Raw genomic sequence first — 15,146 nt, 5'->3', positions numbered from 1 at the left:
AAACACTGTACATGGAAATTTTGGTATCAAATAACTCCTGTCTTTGTGGTCTTACAAACAAGCTTTTATAAATGCCTCAAACTTCTAAGTATGAATCAGACCTGAGATCTAACGTGATAGAAGAGGACAGTCCGGTGAAGACGGGAAACATATAGACGGCCGGTGGTGATGAAGTCGGTGACGGACTCTGGCCAAATACGTTTATAGAGCCGTAGTAGAAGATGAAGATTTCGTCTTCATCATAAAGTAGTTATTTCTCGTGTCACGTGTAATCAGTATCTCCTGCAGTATTGCTAATGCCGATTCCAGTGTTGGTAAATGAGATGAGAATTAGCAATAAGGAAGATGAGTCTATGAGAAAGGTATTCACTTACAGATTGTGAGGAAGAAACTGCTTGTTGTCTGTGGCCTAAAATATATAGGCTTTATTAGTAGATGTAAAGAAGAAAACTAGATACTGTAAAACCTAAATCTCCTCAAATGTTTCCCTTATTTTCTCCAGTAATTGTATTATTACACAGGGTTTTTATGACGTTACATCTGCTCAACTTCTCATTCAGGTCTCTACAATATCGGATCCTCTCAGTGAATATCTTCTATATAAGAGAATTTTCCTGAACTACGCATCAAAGATGAATATGGACACAGACAAGATGGCTGAGAAAATATTACACCTCACCCTAGAGATCCTCTTCCGGGTTACTGGAGAGGTGAGAGATTCTGATGACGTCACATTACATCATTCTTATGTATGGAAATAACAGATGGACAGAACTGGAGAGGTGAGGACTCTGGAAATATCCGTAGTGAGATTTATGAATGTGTCTCTCCATAATCAGGATTACACAGTAGTGAAGAAGACCTCTAGTGAGCGCTGTCAGGACCCTTTGTTTGAGGGATGGGAAAGAACCCTGAGCCCAATCACGGAGCTTCCACCTCACCACCTGATACATGAGGACATCAATGACCAGAAGATCCTAGATCTCACCTACAAGATAATTGAGCTGCTGACTGGAGAGGTGACACTGCTAGGAATGAGGAATGCTGGGACATTTTATAGTAAAGCTATGAAGGGATTGGAGGGATAACTCTATCAATGTATGTGTCAGGTTCCTATAAGATGTCAGGATGTCGCTGTCTATTTCTCCATGGAGGAGTGGGAGTGTTTAGGACAAAAAGATGTGTACAAGGACGTCATGATGGAGGTTCCCCAGCCCCTCACATCACCAGGTAATAGACAGGACTGAATACACACAGCCTTTAATTGTCTATATGTAAAGAATGAATTCAGTCCCTATATGTGCTTCCTCTAGATCTATCCAGTAAGAGGACAACACCAGAGAGATGTCCACATCCTCTTCTTTCACAGGACTGTAAACAAGAAGATCCCAATATTCCTCAGGATCATCAGGTAGATGGAGAGAAGGTGTCATGAGATCTCTCCTGTGATGTGTATACGGCTGTGAAGGTCTTGTGTTCGGTCTTGTTTTATCCACCAGAATTATATGGTTTATACTTGTATAATGAGAATGGTGAAGATGGCTGGATTAGAGCTGATCGTTGGTGATGAGCGAGTGTATTCGTTACTATTCGCTATACGCATAGATAGTACGGTATTCGGGTTGCTAGTTATATTGCGAGTATTTGTGTACTCGACTCGATATATTCGAATGTCCCGCCCTGCAGTTTTGGCGCCTCCTTTGCCGCCACTAAACATTCTGGGCTTCATAACCAATCACAGTAATGCTTCAGACATCTTGGTTGTGGCATTACTGTGATTGGCTGACCACCCAGCTTCATAGGGTCTATTTAAGCCCTGTCGTCATTTTGTGCACATTGCATCTGGAGCCTGCATTCTATAAGCATAGGGAGAGATTGCTGAGCTGCTAGGTAGAGTGTTTAGGCCTATTGATAAAACAAAAGCCCTTTTAAGGGCTACCTGCAATGTATACAAGTTCTGTGTTTAAAGGAGCCGCTCACTAGCTCCATAATACCATAAAAGAATAGCACCGGTCTATTTTCCCTGCTGTTTTAGGGGTCAGAGCCTACCTTCTGTCCATATTAGTCCACTTAAAAAAGTGTTTTGTGCCCTACTCAAAGCAGTAGTCCAAACATTTCCTACTGCCTGCAACAAAGCACACACCAGGCCATTTTAACCACTATTTTGGCTGTGACTGCTAGCTTGCCTTGTGCCATCAACATCTGAAAATCTGTCAACAAAACCTAAAATGCCAAAAGACTGTTGTTAAGGGATGTGTCAGTGGTGCGCGAGAAGGCACTCAGTCTGTGTCAGGTCCGAAGCAGCTTGATGCATCCACTATGTTCATGGAAAAATTTCCCGGTCTGGAACGTAAACGTGTGTGGAAGCCACAAGAGCGAGAACAGATTCTGTCTTGGATAGCAGACAAGGCCTCTACGCATTTGTCAAGCAACAACAAATCTTCCACGACCACGCAGTCTACTGTGGATTCACAGAAGGCTGGCCCATCCAATCCTGAAGCTGGTTCTCCTTCCTCCAACCATTATCAGTCACAGGAGACATATGACCCCAAGCTTGGCCACTCCGAGGATCTGTTTGGTACGTATCCTTTGGTTGGCTCTGGTCTATCACTGTGCAGCATTGAAGAGGGACAAGAGGAGGTGGCGTGCATTGATGCTTATGTATTTGAGGACCTATGGCCAGAAGAAAGACACTTGGCGGAACATTATTTTTTGTCTCCAGAGGTGGAGGCTGATGATGATGAGACATAGTTGCTATCAGGTCAGCCTACAATGTCAACTGGGAAGGAGGATGAGATGGAAGATGAGGTAGTCTATGATGAGTCCACTGATCCGACCTGGACCATTGGCATGCATAGCCATGACAGCAACACAGAGGAAGATGGATATGTAGCACCAACAACGGCACCAAGGGGTCATGGTTTTCCCAGAGTGAGAACTGGGTCAACTGTTCCCAAGAGCACCCCCGCTGTCTGCCAAGTCAGGGCAAGGGGGCGTTCAGCTGCTGTGTGGAATTTTTTTTCTGAAAGTCCTTCAGAGAAAAACATTGTAGGCTGTAGCATCTGCCATACCAAGTTGAGCAGAGGCCAGGACAAAGGCAACCTACATGCTCACCATCCAAGGCTCAAGTTCGATGCTTGCAAATCTATTCAGGAGACATAAATACAAAACAAAAGACATCAGCCTACCACCTGGATATAGGAGTACTACCGGACTAAGGCACCCTGAAGGAAAAGCTCCTTCAGAGACGGGCCGCCCTCCGGGAAGCCAGTCTTTCATACTCCAGAGAACGTACCATCACCAGGTCACCTAGGATGTTCCTACAAACTTCATCTGCACTTAGGATTTTACTCTGCGTCGAAACTAAAACTCGTGCATTCCACGTGAAATACCTGACCACACTTATTATGAATAAAGTTGTTTGGTCCCTTCTCCCATGGTCTCCGAACGATCCATAGGCCCACCCAGCATAGGACAGAGTAGCCAGCCGTGGCCCACCAATAGAAGCTCCCACCCTGTTGTACACCTCTGTATTAAAGGGACAATGAAGCAGGAAGTGCTCCATGCTTTCCAGCATGTTAGCACAAGCCTCATGGGGGGGCAATTCCTGTCCTCGGAGCTCCTTTACTTCAAATTGCCCCTTACACACAGCTTACCTTGGAAGCAGCGCCAAGTCAAGTCGCAGTACTTCTTGGGGATCCTGCTAGAATTTAACAAACTCAACCCAACCTCCAGATCCCGACTTGGGCAGTTCTTGAGGACCAATGGACTCTGAAAATGAGAAAGCCAGACCCTCCTATCAAGGAGTTTCCTCAGGAGGGACCTCACTCCCCATATTCCCAGACCCCACCGATGGATCATTTTCAGAACCGGGATAACATAAGCCGGGAGATGCCCATGCAGTGTGCGAGGATCTTTCAATCTTCCCCCTGAAGATTGATGGCTGAAACCATCCCTTGCAGGATAATACCCATGAAGGAGCCCTCTACTTCCAGAGGTTTGCCACGTTAACTTTCAAGAAGGTGTTCACTAGGAACACCACGGGGTTCACCATATACAAGCACCCTAGTCTCCTCGTGCGGTAAGTGACCTCCCGCTTGACTAGGTTGTCTATTCCCTCATAACATCTGGAAGAACAGACTGTAGACCCGTGTCCAGAGAGGCTTTTGCAAGACACAGACGCTGCCCAGGTAGGATTAGCAAGGGGAGCAGGAAAGCTTTGCACAGGCCAACCCTTTCCCTCATTCTCAAAGACCAACCCTTCCATTGGTCCACTCTTTGGGCGACATCTTTGATTCTGCCTTCCCAGTTTTTCATGGGGTAAGAACCCTGGCTGAATTCAGTGCCCAGGACTTTGGCGTGTTCTTGGGGTTCGGGGAGGGTGTCCGGAAGATCAAACCCGGGATCTCCGCCTCCCAGCCAGAGACTTTCACACTTATCCTGGTTGACCTTGGACCCGGATGCCTCAGAGTAGCGCTCCACTTCTGACATCACCACAATTGCCTCCTCTTGTGAAGAAACAGAGGGTGACATCGTCCGCATAGGCCACTTCCCTCAAGATAGCCTCCCGTGCTGCCCTGCCCATCCACACCCCTGCCAACGATCCACAATCGATCCTTCTGAAAAAGGGATCAATTGCAAAGGTGTGAAGCAAATGGCTAAGAGGACAGCACTGACGGACACCAGATCCTACCCTGAAAGGTTGTCCAATCCACCCATTTGTTTCAATTGACATTTCTCGTGTTGGAGCTATGATTCATGTCAGTCCACTTGGTGCAACAGCTCTCCAAGGTGTGATCACTTCTTTTTAGATACAGACTAACGAGCTGATCTAATTTGATGCATGTGTTAGTTTTGGAAATGAAAATTTACAGGGTGATTCCATAATTTTTTCCTCAGGATTCAGTGATTCCATAACATAATTTTTTCCCTCAGCTTGGTCTGAAAAATATTACCCTTACTGAGTATCACATTTTTAATCTTGATTTCTTTTAGTGTTTCTTAAAGACCTAAAGTTGCCATTTGAAATGAATTTAGTTTTGTGCCATGTCTATGATCTGCTTTTTTTTCAACATTAAGCAACTGAATGAGCATCCTCCGAGCACAGTGATTCCATAATTTTTGCCAGGGGTTGTACAATGGAATCGTTTAAGAGGGCCTTTGTAGATCAGTTGTTGAAAACATCACCCTCAGATAATGCTGGTGGCAGAGGTACCAGCTCTTTTCAACACCAAGGGATAATGGGGAGATACACGAACCCCAGCTCCAACGGAGGTGGGGGGAAAATGTGCCCAAATTGGCCAATTTTCAATAAACCAGCAAAACAGCAAGGGCTATCTGTGCCTATAAAAATCCCAAGGAGGAATAAGTTGCAGAACATGGTCAAGGGTTACTTTAAGTGACCATACGTGTGTCCTTTCTGACGCTTCAGTTCCCTTTAATTATTGAGTGTCTAAGCTGAACACTTGGCCTGACCTCTCCTTATATGCCTTGGAGGTGCTGGCCTGCCCGGCTGCTAGTGTGGTGTCTGAGCGTGTTTTCAGTTCCGCTGGGGAAATCATCACTGATAGGCGCACACGCCTCTCCACGGAAAATGCAGACAGACTTTGATTAAATTCAACAAGGACTGGATATCTCCACAGTTTGTAATCCTTCCATATGACAGCAAGCCAACCTAAATTCACCAAAAATGCAGATTCATGCTACTGCTGTTAACCTCGCCCCCTTCTCATAAAAACCAGATTCCTTCCTTTGTCAACCGTGACTCAGCCCATAGGGCTAATTTTTACAAACTATGCACATTGTGCAGTGGACAAACCAGGACAGTATTCCTACTCCAGCCTAACTACTATTTGTGATTGGAGGCCTTTGGCATGGTGGCTTCCTGCATCAACCGTGACGCAGCCCATAGGGCTAATTTTTACAAACCCCATTCACATTGTGCAGTGGACAAATCTGGAATGTACAGTAGTCCTACCAAACTAATATTTGTCATTGGAGGTTGATGGAGGGACCGCCCAAATGTCCACAGCTGTCCCTCCAAGTCGCATGTTACAGAGCCACCTGAGGCCTCTCAGGTAAAAGATCTACATACATACAAGTACGTTCTAGCTGAGCTTGTAAAGTGCTGGGGAATAGCAAACTGAAAATGAATTATGACAGAGGGACCTACAAAATGAATAAGTCAGGGCCCTCCCAATTGTAAAAGGTGAAAAAAAGCCACAACATTATGTGTGAACAAAGGCTAAAAGGATATTTTTTAGCTTTCTCTAGTTTATTTAGCCTTGTATACAAGTGATTGTGCAGGAAAAACTGTTTCTTAATCTTTTTGGCCTGTTAAATGCAATTTAGGTTAGGTTTGGTAGTTGTTCTTATGTGTCTGTAAAGTGGCGTAATACTGCGACAAACTTATTCCCAGAAACCATATGTGAGTCAGAAATGCATGCAGGCACATTCTCCAGGCTCTACCTATTCTGTTTCATCACTTCCCCATCCATTTCAGCCTTTTCCTCAGGCGCCCAGGCCCCTTTGTAGGGTCAAGCAGAAAACTGCTCGCATTTCCCATTGAGTTGCATTGTACTCGCTATTTGGAATGAATACGCGATTATTACAAAGTACTCGTTACGAGTATAGCGATTACGAATATTACGGTACTCTCTCATCACTACTGATCATATATGTGACTTCTCCATCTGTCTGTGACTTGTACAATATTTGTTTCAGGGTGAAGATCTGACCCTTATTAATACTACAGAGACATATGTGAGGGGTGATGAGTGGTGTAAAGAGGAGATTCCTACATATGACTACCCAGGTGAGTAGTAACCACTAAATGCAGAGAAGTCACAGATTCTTCTCAGTCACCGGCTGTGGCTGCTTTATCGGTGGTGTAGTCCGGCCGTATCACAATCGTGTGATCACCATTTTGCCTCTAGACCAAAACATTGTCCTCCACCAAAAACAGTTCAAATGACTTTGGGCATTGAAATCCCTTTTCTGTAGAACTTACAACCTGGAAGATCCACCTACCAACTGAAATTAGAAGATCCTGACTGTTACCTGCCCAGATCTGTAAACTACCAATCCAAAGGACAGCATATGTAGGAAGTGCTGATATCTTATTGGATGAATCTACCTTCTCTCCCTTCTGTGCTGCTGAATGTGCTCATATGGTCCCTAAAAGACCAGATCCAGTCTTTATGACCAAACCTCGCTTTTATGATAGGCAACATTAAACGTGCAGTGAGGGCCAAGTGTGAATTTCTGTATAATAACAACGGAGTTTCCCTTTACCCTGGCTTTTTAATTTCTTTTTAAACCAAATAACTTCAAATAGGTAAAGTATACAAAAAACATTACACCTGTGCTATGATATATCTCTAAGCTGTGAGTGGCTGATGGCTGTAAAAAATGTATTCATGCCTGCAGGAGATATGTTGGCATGACTTGATCCCTGGTTTCATGGATTCACTCCACGTCATAAATTATATTATCGATCCTAAAGAATTTAGATACAATTTATCCTGAAATGGGGAGCAGTACTACTTTCTCTACTCTTCTGGTCAGGACTCATAGTAGCTCCAATGGTCCACCATAAATAAGTGCAACTCTGATTTAGTGTTGGAATTGTCCCCCCCCCCCCCTCCCAAACATACATTCTTGTTGGGGATGTAACGTGTTTTTTTATTCTGTCTTCTTTTTTTTTTACAGGTTAATTCTGTATGATAGTTTGATTGTGGTGGGATCGGCCTGTCTCACTTAACTCTGTAATTCCCTGGTACTCTTTCAAAAAAGGTCTCCATTGTCTCTTCCAAATGCCCGAGTTCTACATTTAAGACACCTCAGCTCTGCAGTATTGTAAAAAGTTCGCATTAAATGTATATTTCTTCTTGATACTCATCTGACAGAAAATATTGGCCCTTACTATAGTTTAAATTGCCAGGAGCTACCAAGATGCATACTCTAATTATCCCAGAGAGGTTTCACCACTAGTTGCTTTTTTTTCTTTTTTTTTTTTTTTTTTATCTTTCCATTAGACGTGTTATTGTCTATAGTCAAAGTTTTGCCCATCACCCTTTAACCCCTCTACATTGATCTGTACTTACACAAAGACCCCTAGGATTGGATTTAGTGTTGCCTGCTGTTCTGTGGTGTGAGATGACAAGAAGAATAGTCAGGTAGCCGGGTCAGAACCAGGAGGGCAGAGAAAATACAAAATCAGAAGACATAATAGTAGTCAGTAAACGGGCTGGGATCACAAGAAGAAACTAAGAAGAAAATACACAACACGGGAGCTGAACACAGAAGACTTAACCAGCGGAGAGCAAGGCTGTATCAGGCAGCTTCCGGCATTATGCATGAGCTTTAGTAGGGTGTGGTGCTTTCCATTTGAGTTAAGTAGGGATCATATTTGACTTTGGAAGAGCGGATTTTGCTGTATTGGTTTATGGAAGCCATGTTTCTTTTCAAGAGTTTTTGAGTCACTAATGATGTGGAAACCTCTGTTTTTCCATTGACAGATGATGGACCTGAGTGGAGGCTTGTTTTTTGTGAGATGAGTAGGGCTAATTTTTACAAACTATGCACATTGTGCAGTGGACAAACCAGGACAGTATTCCTACTCCAGCCTAACTACTATTTGTGATTGGAGGCCTTTGGCATGGTGGCTTCCTGCATCAACCATGACGCAGCCCATAGGGCTAATTTTTACAAACCCTATGCACATTGTGCAGTGGACAAATCTGGAATGTACAGTGGTCCTATTATTGGTATTATTTTCGCATATTTCATATATGGGAGGCAGAATGGACAAACAGTTGAACACCAAGCTCTACTGGTTCATGCTATGAGGTTTTCTATCAGACTGTCTTGGTGAATAATTCAATATTTTTACATAACTTGCCATTTGTACCAACCGTTTAAGTAGAACTGTTCAAACATATAAATTTCAAGAATATTTTATTCAAATATAATACTTTTTTTTACTTAGCAGATGACTGTACTAGGAGATCAGCGGGACAGCTGACATCTTCAATTTTCAAATCAGATGAGCTGGAGATCTCACAGGATACAATTGAAGTGAATGCTGTTACTCCAAATTTACCATCATCCCTTCACAGCAAAGATCTGTCATCTTATCCTTTCAAACAGGTCCTATCTTCTGATTCATTACCGACTACTAAGGAAAATCAAAGTCACACAATAAGCATTAAAAAACTAACTGCTCCTAAAGCTAAGAAGCCATTTTCACGGTCAGTTTATGGAAATAGTTTTCCTCTCAAAAATTTTTTTCTTAAACTTCAAAAAATTCACGCAGCAAAGAATAGATTTCCTTGTTTCAAGTGTATGAAATGTTTTAATAAGAAAGCAAGTCTTCTTAGTCACCAAAGAACTCACACAGGGGAGAAGCCTTTTTCATGTTCAGAATGTGAGAAATGTTTTACAGGGAAATCAAGTCTTATCAAACATCAGATAATTCACACAGGGGAGAAGCCTTTTTCATGTTCAGAATGTGGGAAATGTTTTAACCGGAAAGCGCATCTTGATAGACATCAGAGAACTCACACAGGGGAAAAGCCTTTTTCCTGTTCAGAGTGTGGGAAATGTTTTTTCCGGAAAGCACATCTTGATATACATCAGAGAACTCACACAGGAAAGATGCCTTTTTCATGTTCAGAATGTGGGAAATATTTTACAGAGAAATCAGATCTTGTTACACATCAGAGAACTCACACAGGAGAGAAGCCTTTTTCATGTTTAGAATGTGGGAAATATTTTACAGAGAAATCAAGTCTTACCAAACATCAGATAATTCACACAGGGAAGAAGCCTTTTTCATGTTCAGAATGTGGAAAATGTTTTAACCGTAAAGCGCATCTTGATAGACATCAGAGAACTCACACAGGAAAGATGCCTTTTTCATGTTCAGAATGTGGAAAATGTTTTAACCAGAAATCAGATCTTGTTACACATCAGAGAACTCACACAGGGGAGAAGCCTTTTTTATGTTCAGAATGTGGAAAATGTTTTAACAACAAATCAGCTCTTGTTAGACATCAGAGAACTCACACAGGGGAAAAGCCTTTTTCCTGTTCAGAATGTGGGAAATGTTTTACAGGGAAATCAAATCTTGTTAAGCACTCGAGAACTCACACAGGAGAGAACCCTTTTTCATGTTCAGAATGTGGGAAATATTTTACAGAGAAATCAAGTCTTCTCAATCATCAGAGAATTCACACAGGGGAGAAGCCTTTTTCATGTTCAGAATGTGGGAAATGTTTTAACCGGAAAACGCATCTTGATAGACACCAGATAACTCACACAGGAAAGATGCCTTTTTCATGTTCAGAATGTGGGAAATGTTTTGCCGAGAAATCAGATCTTGTTACACATCAGAGAACTCACACAGGGGAGAAGCCTTTTTCATGTACAGAATGTGGGAAATGTTTTAGCCAGAAATCAAATCTTCTTAGTCACCAGAGAACTCACACAGGGGAAAAGCCTTTTTCCTGTTCAGAATGTGGGAAATGTTTTAACCGGAAAGCGCATCTTGTTAGACATCAGAGAAGTCACAGAGGGGAGAAGCCTTTTTTATATCCTTAATGTAGAAAATGTTTTACTTGAAAAGACACACTTTTAGCAAGAAAAAATCTTGCTAATAAATGAGTGCGTCCTATAGACTGGAGGTAGCTTCCTGTGACCGAGAACAATGAGAGACAGTGTCCTTCCTGATCAGTGAGAGAACTGCTCTCTCCTCCAGCCCCACACTTATCTGATTGGTGCAGAGGAGATGAAGGTACCAGGACCTGTACAGAGGCTGCACATCCTGACTGAGCAGCTAAAGAACCTAGCTCAATGACCTTTCAGATTATGTAACACTGTTTTACATATTTTTAAAAGTTGTCAGGTTCCGCTATGAACTGAGCCATTTCTTAATGAGTTTGACCTCCTGAATTCAAATTGGACAATTGAGTTTTCCTTTTACTGCTACATATAATTAATGATAAAAGTTTCAGTACTTTGAAACATTATTATTCTTGTAAATATACAGATGCAGAATATTTTGTTATGCCACTTTTTTGATATTTATTTAGAGAAAACTTAGAAAAATTCAAATAACTAAAACCTGTCTACCTTATTGCGAATTTTAAACAGTTACAGAAATTGCACTACAAAATTAGTCCTCATTCAGTGACAACTGTTTTTTGCTTGTTTCTTGTACTCCTGTATCGGATCATCTATTAAAATTATGTAATCTGCAAGCATTGATGGATTTCCTTTTTCCTTGATATCTCTTCTCCATAGCTGCAATATCTTGGTTACATCTCTCACCACCCTCGTCTCTCACTACTCCACAGTTTGGTGTAAGAAAATTCTAGAATGTAAGAAATTAATCATTAAGGACATGTTACAGCCAAGATCCTTATATGTTTTGAGGAGAAATAACACCAACTCTTCATAGTTTCTGTATCTGCCCTTGAGTTTCCCAAAACGTTAGTTACCACAAATGCAAATCTAGACCATACAGCCTTTTCCTTGCCCTGCAACAACTGAAGAAACTCCTCATCTTGAAAAAGCTTACAAATCTGAAGTCCAATAAAGACTCAGTCTTTTATATTTGCTTCCAGTGGCGTACCGCCAATGGCGGCAGACCACGCCACTGCTATGGGGCCCGTGGCTGGAGGGGGCCCGTGAGGGCCCCAAGCAGCGTGGAAACGAAGAGGATAGGTGAGTAGGACGTTGCGGCTGCAGAAGAGCGGGTTGCGCAGTGGAGGAGCGGGGCACACACTGTAGCCGGCTGCTGCGGCTACCACGTGTCCCCGCTGCTAAAGGGACATGAATATTATCTCTTCTCCACTCCCATGGGCGTGGAGAAGACGAAATATTCATTCTCTTTAGTATCGGGCACGGAGGAGCGCTGAGCCCCGGCTCCTGCTGTCAGTGCAGAGGAGTGAATGTGCCGGCAGCCGCTCACCTCGGCATCTGAGAGCGCGCACAGCTCAGATGCCGACATGAGCTGCAGCAGACAGGACTCAGCGCTGGAGCAGAGGTGAAGAAGGAAGGGGAGTATAAGTGTTTATTGTTTTGTGTGCAGTGATTGGGTGGTTGAGGAGGCCACACATACCAGGATACTTGGATTGAGGAGGCCACACATACCAGGAATGGGGGATTGAGGAGGCCACACATACCAGGATCTGGGGATTGAGGAGGCCACACATACCAGGATTTGGGGATTGAGGAGGCCACACTTACCAGGATTGTGGGATTGAGGGGGCCACACATACCAGGATTTGGGGATTGAGGAGGCTACACATACCAGGAATGGGGGATTGAGGAGGCCACACATACCAGGAATGGGGGATTCAGGAGGCCACACATACTAGGATTGGGGAATTGAGGAGGCCACACATACCAGAATTGGGGGATTGAGGAGGCCACACATACCAGGATTTGGGGATTGTGGGGGCCACACATACCAGGGATTGTGGGGGCAATACATACCAGGGATTGTGGGGGCCACACGTACCAGGAATTGTGGGGGCCACACATACCAGGAATTGTGGGGGCCACACATACCAGGGATTGTGGGATTGAGGGGGCCACACATACGAGGATGGGTAAATTTACCAGTAGCTGCTGCATTTCCCACTCTAGGCATATACTCAAGTCAATAGGTTTTCCCATTTTTATGTGGTAAAATTAGGGGCCTCGGCTTATTTAAAATATACGGTATTTTAAAATCAGTGAGTACGTGGTGCCCATAATACTGCAGGACTGTGGCGTGCATTATACTATATGGGGGCTGCATTTTACCCTATGGGGTGTGTAATATACTGTATGGAGGACTATGGGGAGTGCATTATATTCTATGGAGGACCATGGGAAGTTCATTATACTATATGGAGGATTATGGGGGGCGCATTATACTATATGGGGGGAGCATTATACTATATGGGGGGAGCATTATACTATATGGAGGATTATGGGGGCGCATTATACTATATGGAAGATTATTGGTGGTGCATTATACTATATGGAAGGCTATGTGGGGCCATTACAATATTTTGAGGGCTATGTGGGGGGCCATTATACTGTATGAAAGCAATTATACAGTGTGAATGTTTGTGTGGGGTCATTATACTGTTTGGAGGGCTGTGTGGGGGCCATGAGAGTGTATGGAGGGCTCTGTGGGGTTCACAGTTGGGGGATTATACTGTGTTAGGGTCACCATACTTTGCTGTGGGAGTTGAAGTGGGGTACAATAGGGTCATTATACGGTGCATGTGGAGGAATGCACCATAGGGGTATCATACTGTTTGGGGGGCACTTTTGTTGGCATCATACTTTATGGGGGCAATGAAGGCGGAATCTACGACTTCAGAAGGAGGTAAATTACTATGTAAAGACTGGAAAGTTATGAGATCTGCTCTTCTGTGACACAGACAAATATTTATTTTTTTGTAGGGGGGGGCCCAATTAGAGCTTCTGCTATGGGGCCACATGACTTCTATGTACGCCCCTGTTTGCTTCACTTAACCTTGGAAAGTTATCAATCAGATGCATGAATGCTTTTACATTTTTATCCATAGCCTTTTCAAAGTTCTTCATTAGGCCCACCTTAATAAGATTTTGTTACCACCATTGCCTAGGTGGGTCCTCAATTTCTGGATGCAGGACAGTTTACTCCCTTTCTGAAGTGAATGTCAGAGAGGCCAGTCCCTTTTTTTGTAGCAATATTCCCTTGCATGACTATCCCACTTACACAGAAAGCAGCAGTACTTTCATGCAACAACCCTGACGACATATGTGAACAAGCAGATGTAGGAGCTTGTAAAGATCTGAGTTTGTGGGTTGTAAATAATCACCTAGGCAGGTTAATGATGCAACAATATTTTATTGATCACAGCCACGGTAACAAAGCAATTCCAAGTAAATGGCCAAAATACCATTCTCTCAGTCCTCAAATTACCAATCTGGGTTCAGTAGTTCCACTGCCTTTGTATAAGGCCATATTCACTGTCTCCCAACTTTTGGCTGGCCCACAGATTTCTTATCTCCAGCCACTATAGTCTGTAGCCACAGTCTATGATCCTCTAGACAGCAGATAAAACAATGAAAGCACATGTATCCCGTAGCAGCAGTCCTTGTAAGAAAGTGTAAATCCAAACAACATAATCCATAATGGTAACATGTTTATCCATTCATCCTTCCAATTCCACGGTCTCCATCCTCTTCCTTTCAATTCTTCCACACAACTCTCCCTAAAACATGTCTGTCCTTTCTTCCACTGGGCTCAGTCCCCTCCCAGGTCAGAAGTGATCACACCCTCCCCCTTAAACATTCACTGTTAGCTAAAAACAATGAAGAATAGTCTAGAAGCCTTCATCTGAGACTGCATGTAAGACCCCCTGTGATGACTGCTCCACTGTGTCTCCATCTACACTCACCTAATGAGATTATTGGCTGTTGAGACAATGGACTCCTGAGATAAAGATGAGATTAGTGGAATGCTGGACATTTTACAAGTGAATCTAGTGCACATACTGACAAGTTAGCAGAACTATATAAAACATAACAAGTAAATCATTAATACACAATAATAATATTAACAAAAATGGTGGTCCGTTGCTGGAAAAGTAGCATAGTCTTTAGAAAGTGGGCAGCTCCTCACATACCTCCCCCACTTTTTCAGCAGGGACACAAATGTAAGAGGTCTCGCCTTTATGAGAACGAAACTTTGTATCATCCAGCTTCCTCAAAGCATATTCCATGTCGTCCTTGCGAATATACTCCACAGTCCCCATTCCACCCTTTTATACGTCAGTGTAATAGACATCTCCAGCTTCTCTCATATGGTCTTTCAGATCCTGCCAACTTCCCGATGGGGGAAGCCCTGAGACGAGGACTCTGTATTTGGTTTGCTGGATCAGGGGTCTGTCCCTTCCGCGGAGTCCTCCATATCCCCCCCCCCGATCCCTGGTTTGTCCTGGGAAACTCCCCACGTGCCCAATGAGAACCAAACTTGTATCCATTGCAACCACCCCCTGAGTGATGACACCCAGTTAGGGCGATTGTCACTTGGCGGCCTGGTAAAGGGAGCTCTGGAGGGACATTATCTGGGCTGGTAGATCCAGTGTCCTCCACCA

General features: G+C 43.5%; 1 protein-coding gene across 1 annotated transcript in view; it reads left to right on the top strand.

Moving 5' to 3' along the window:
* LOC141204962 (uncharacterized) overlaps positions 1–11,240 on the top strand; it is a 54,203-nt gene extending 42,963 nt beyond the window's left edge. Inside the window, exons 6-11 of the mRNA XM_073663998.1 lie at positions 561–710; positions 840–1,019; positions 1,110–1,230; positions 1,314–1,411; positions 6,724–6,814; positions 8,990–11,240. Coding sequence (XP_073520099.1) covers positions 561–710; positions 840–1,019; positions 1,110–1,230; positions 1,314–1,411; positions 6,724–6,814; positions 8,990–10,602 — 2,253 coding nt within the window. The 3' untranslated portion in view covers positions 10,603–11,240. The remainder of the gene's footprint in view (positions 1–560; positions 711–839; positions 1,020–1,109; positions 1,231–1,313; positions 1,412–6,723; positions 6,815–8,989) is intronic.
* Positions 11,241–15,146: the final 3,906 nt, after the last annotated feature.

Source organism: Phyllobates terribilis, unplaced genomic scaffold (genome assembly GCF_046119375.1).
Source record: "Phyllobates terribilis strain yellow unplaced genomic scaffold, ASM4611937v1 Scaffold_136__1_contigs__length_4911898, whole genome shotgun sequence".
NCBI lineage: Eukaryota > Metazoa > Chordata > Amphibia > Anura > Dendrobatidae > Phyllobates > Phyllobates terribilis.
This window is presented reverse-complemented; position numbering and strand designations above follow the sequence as displayed.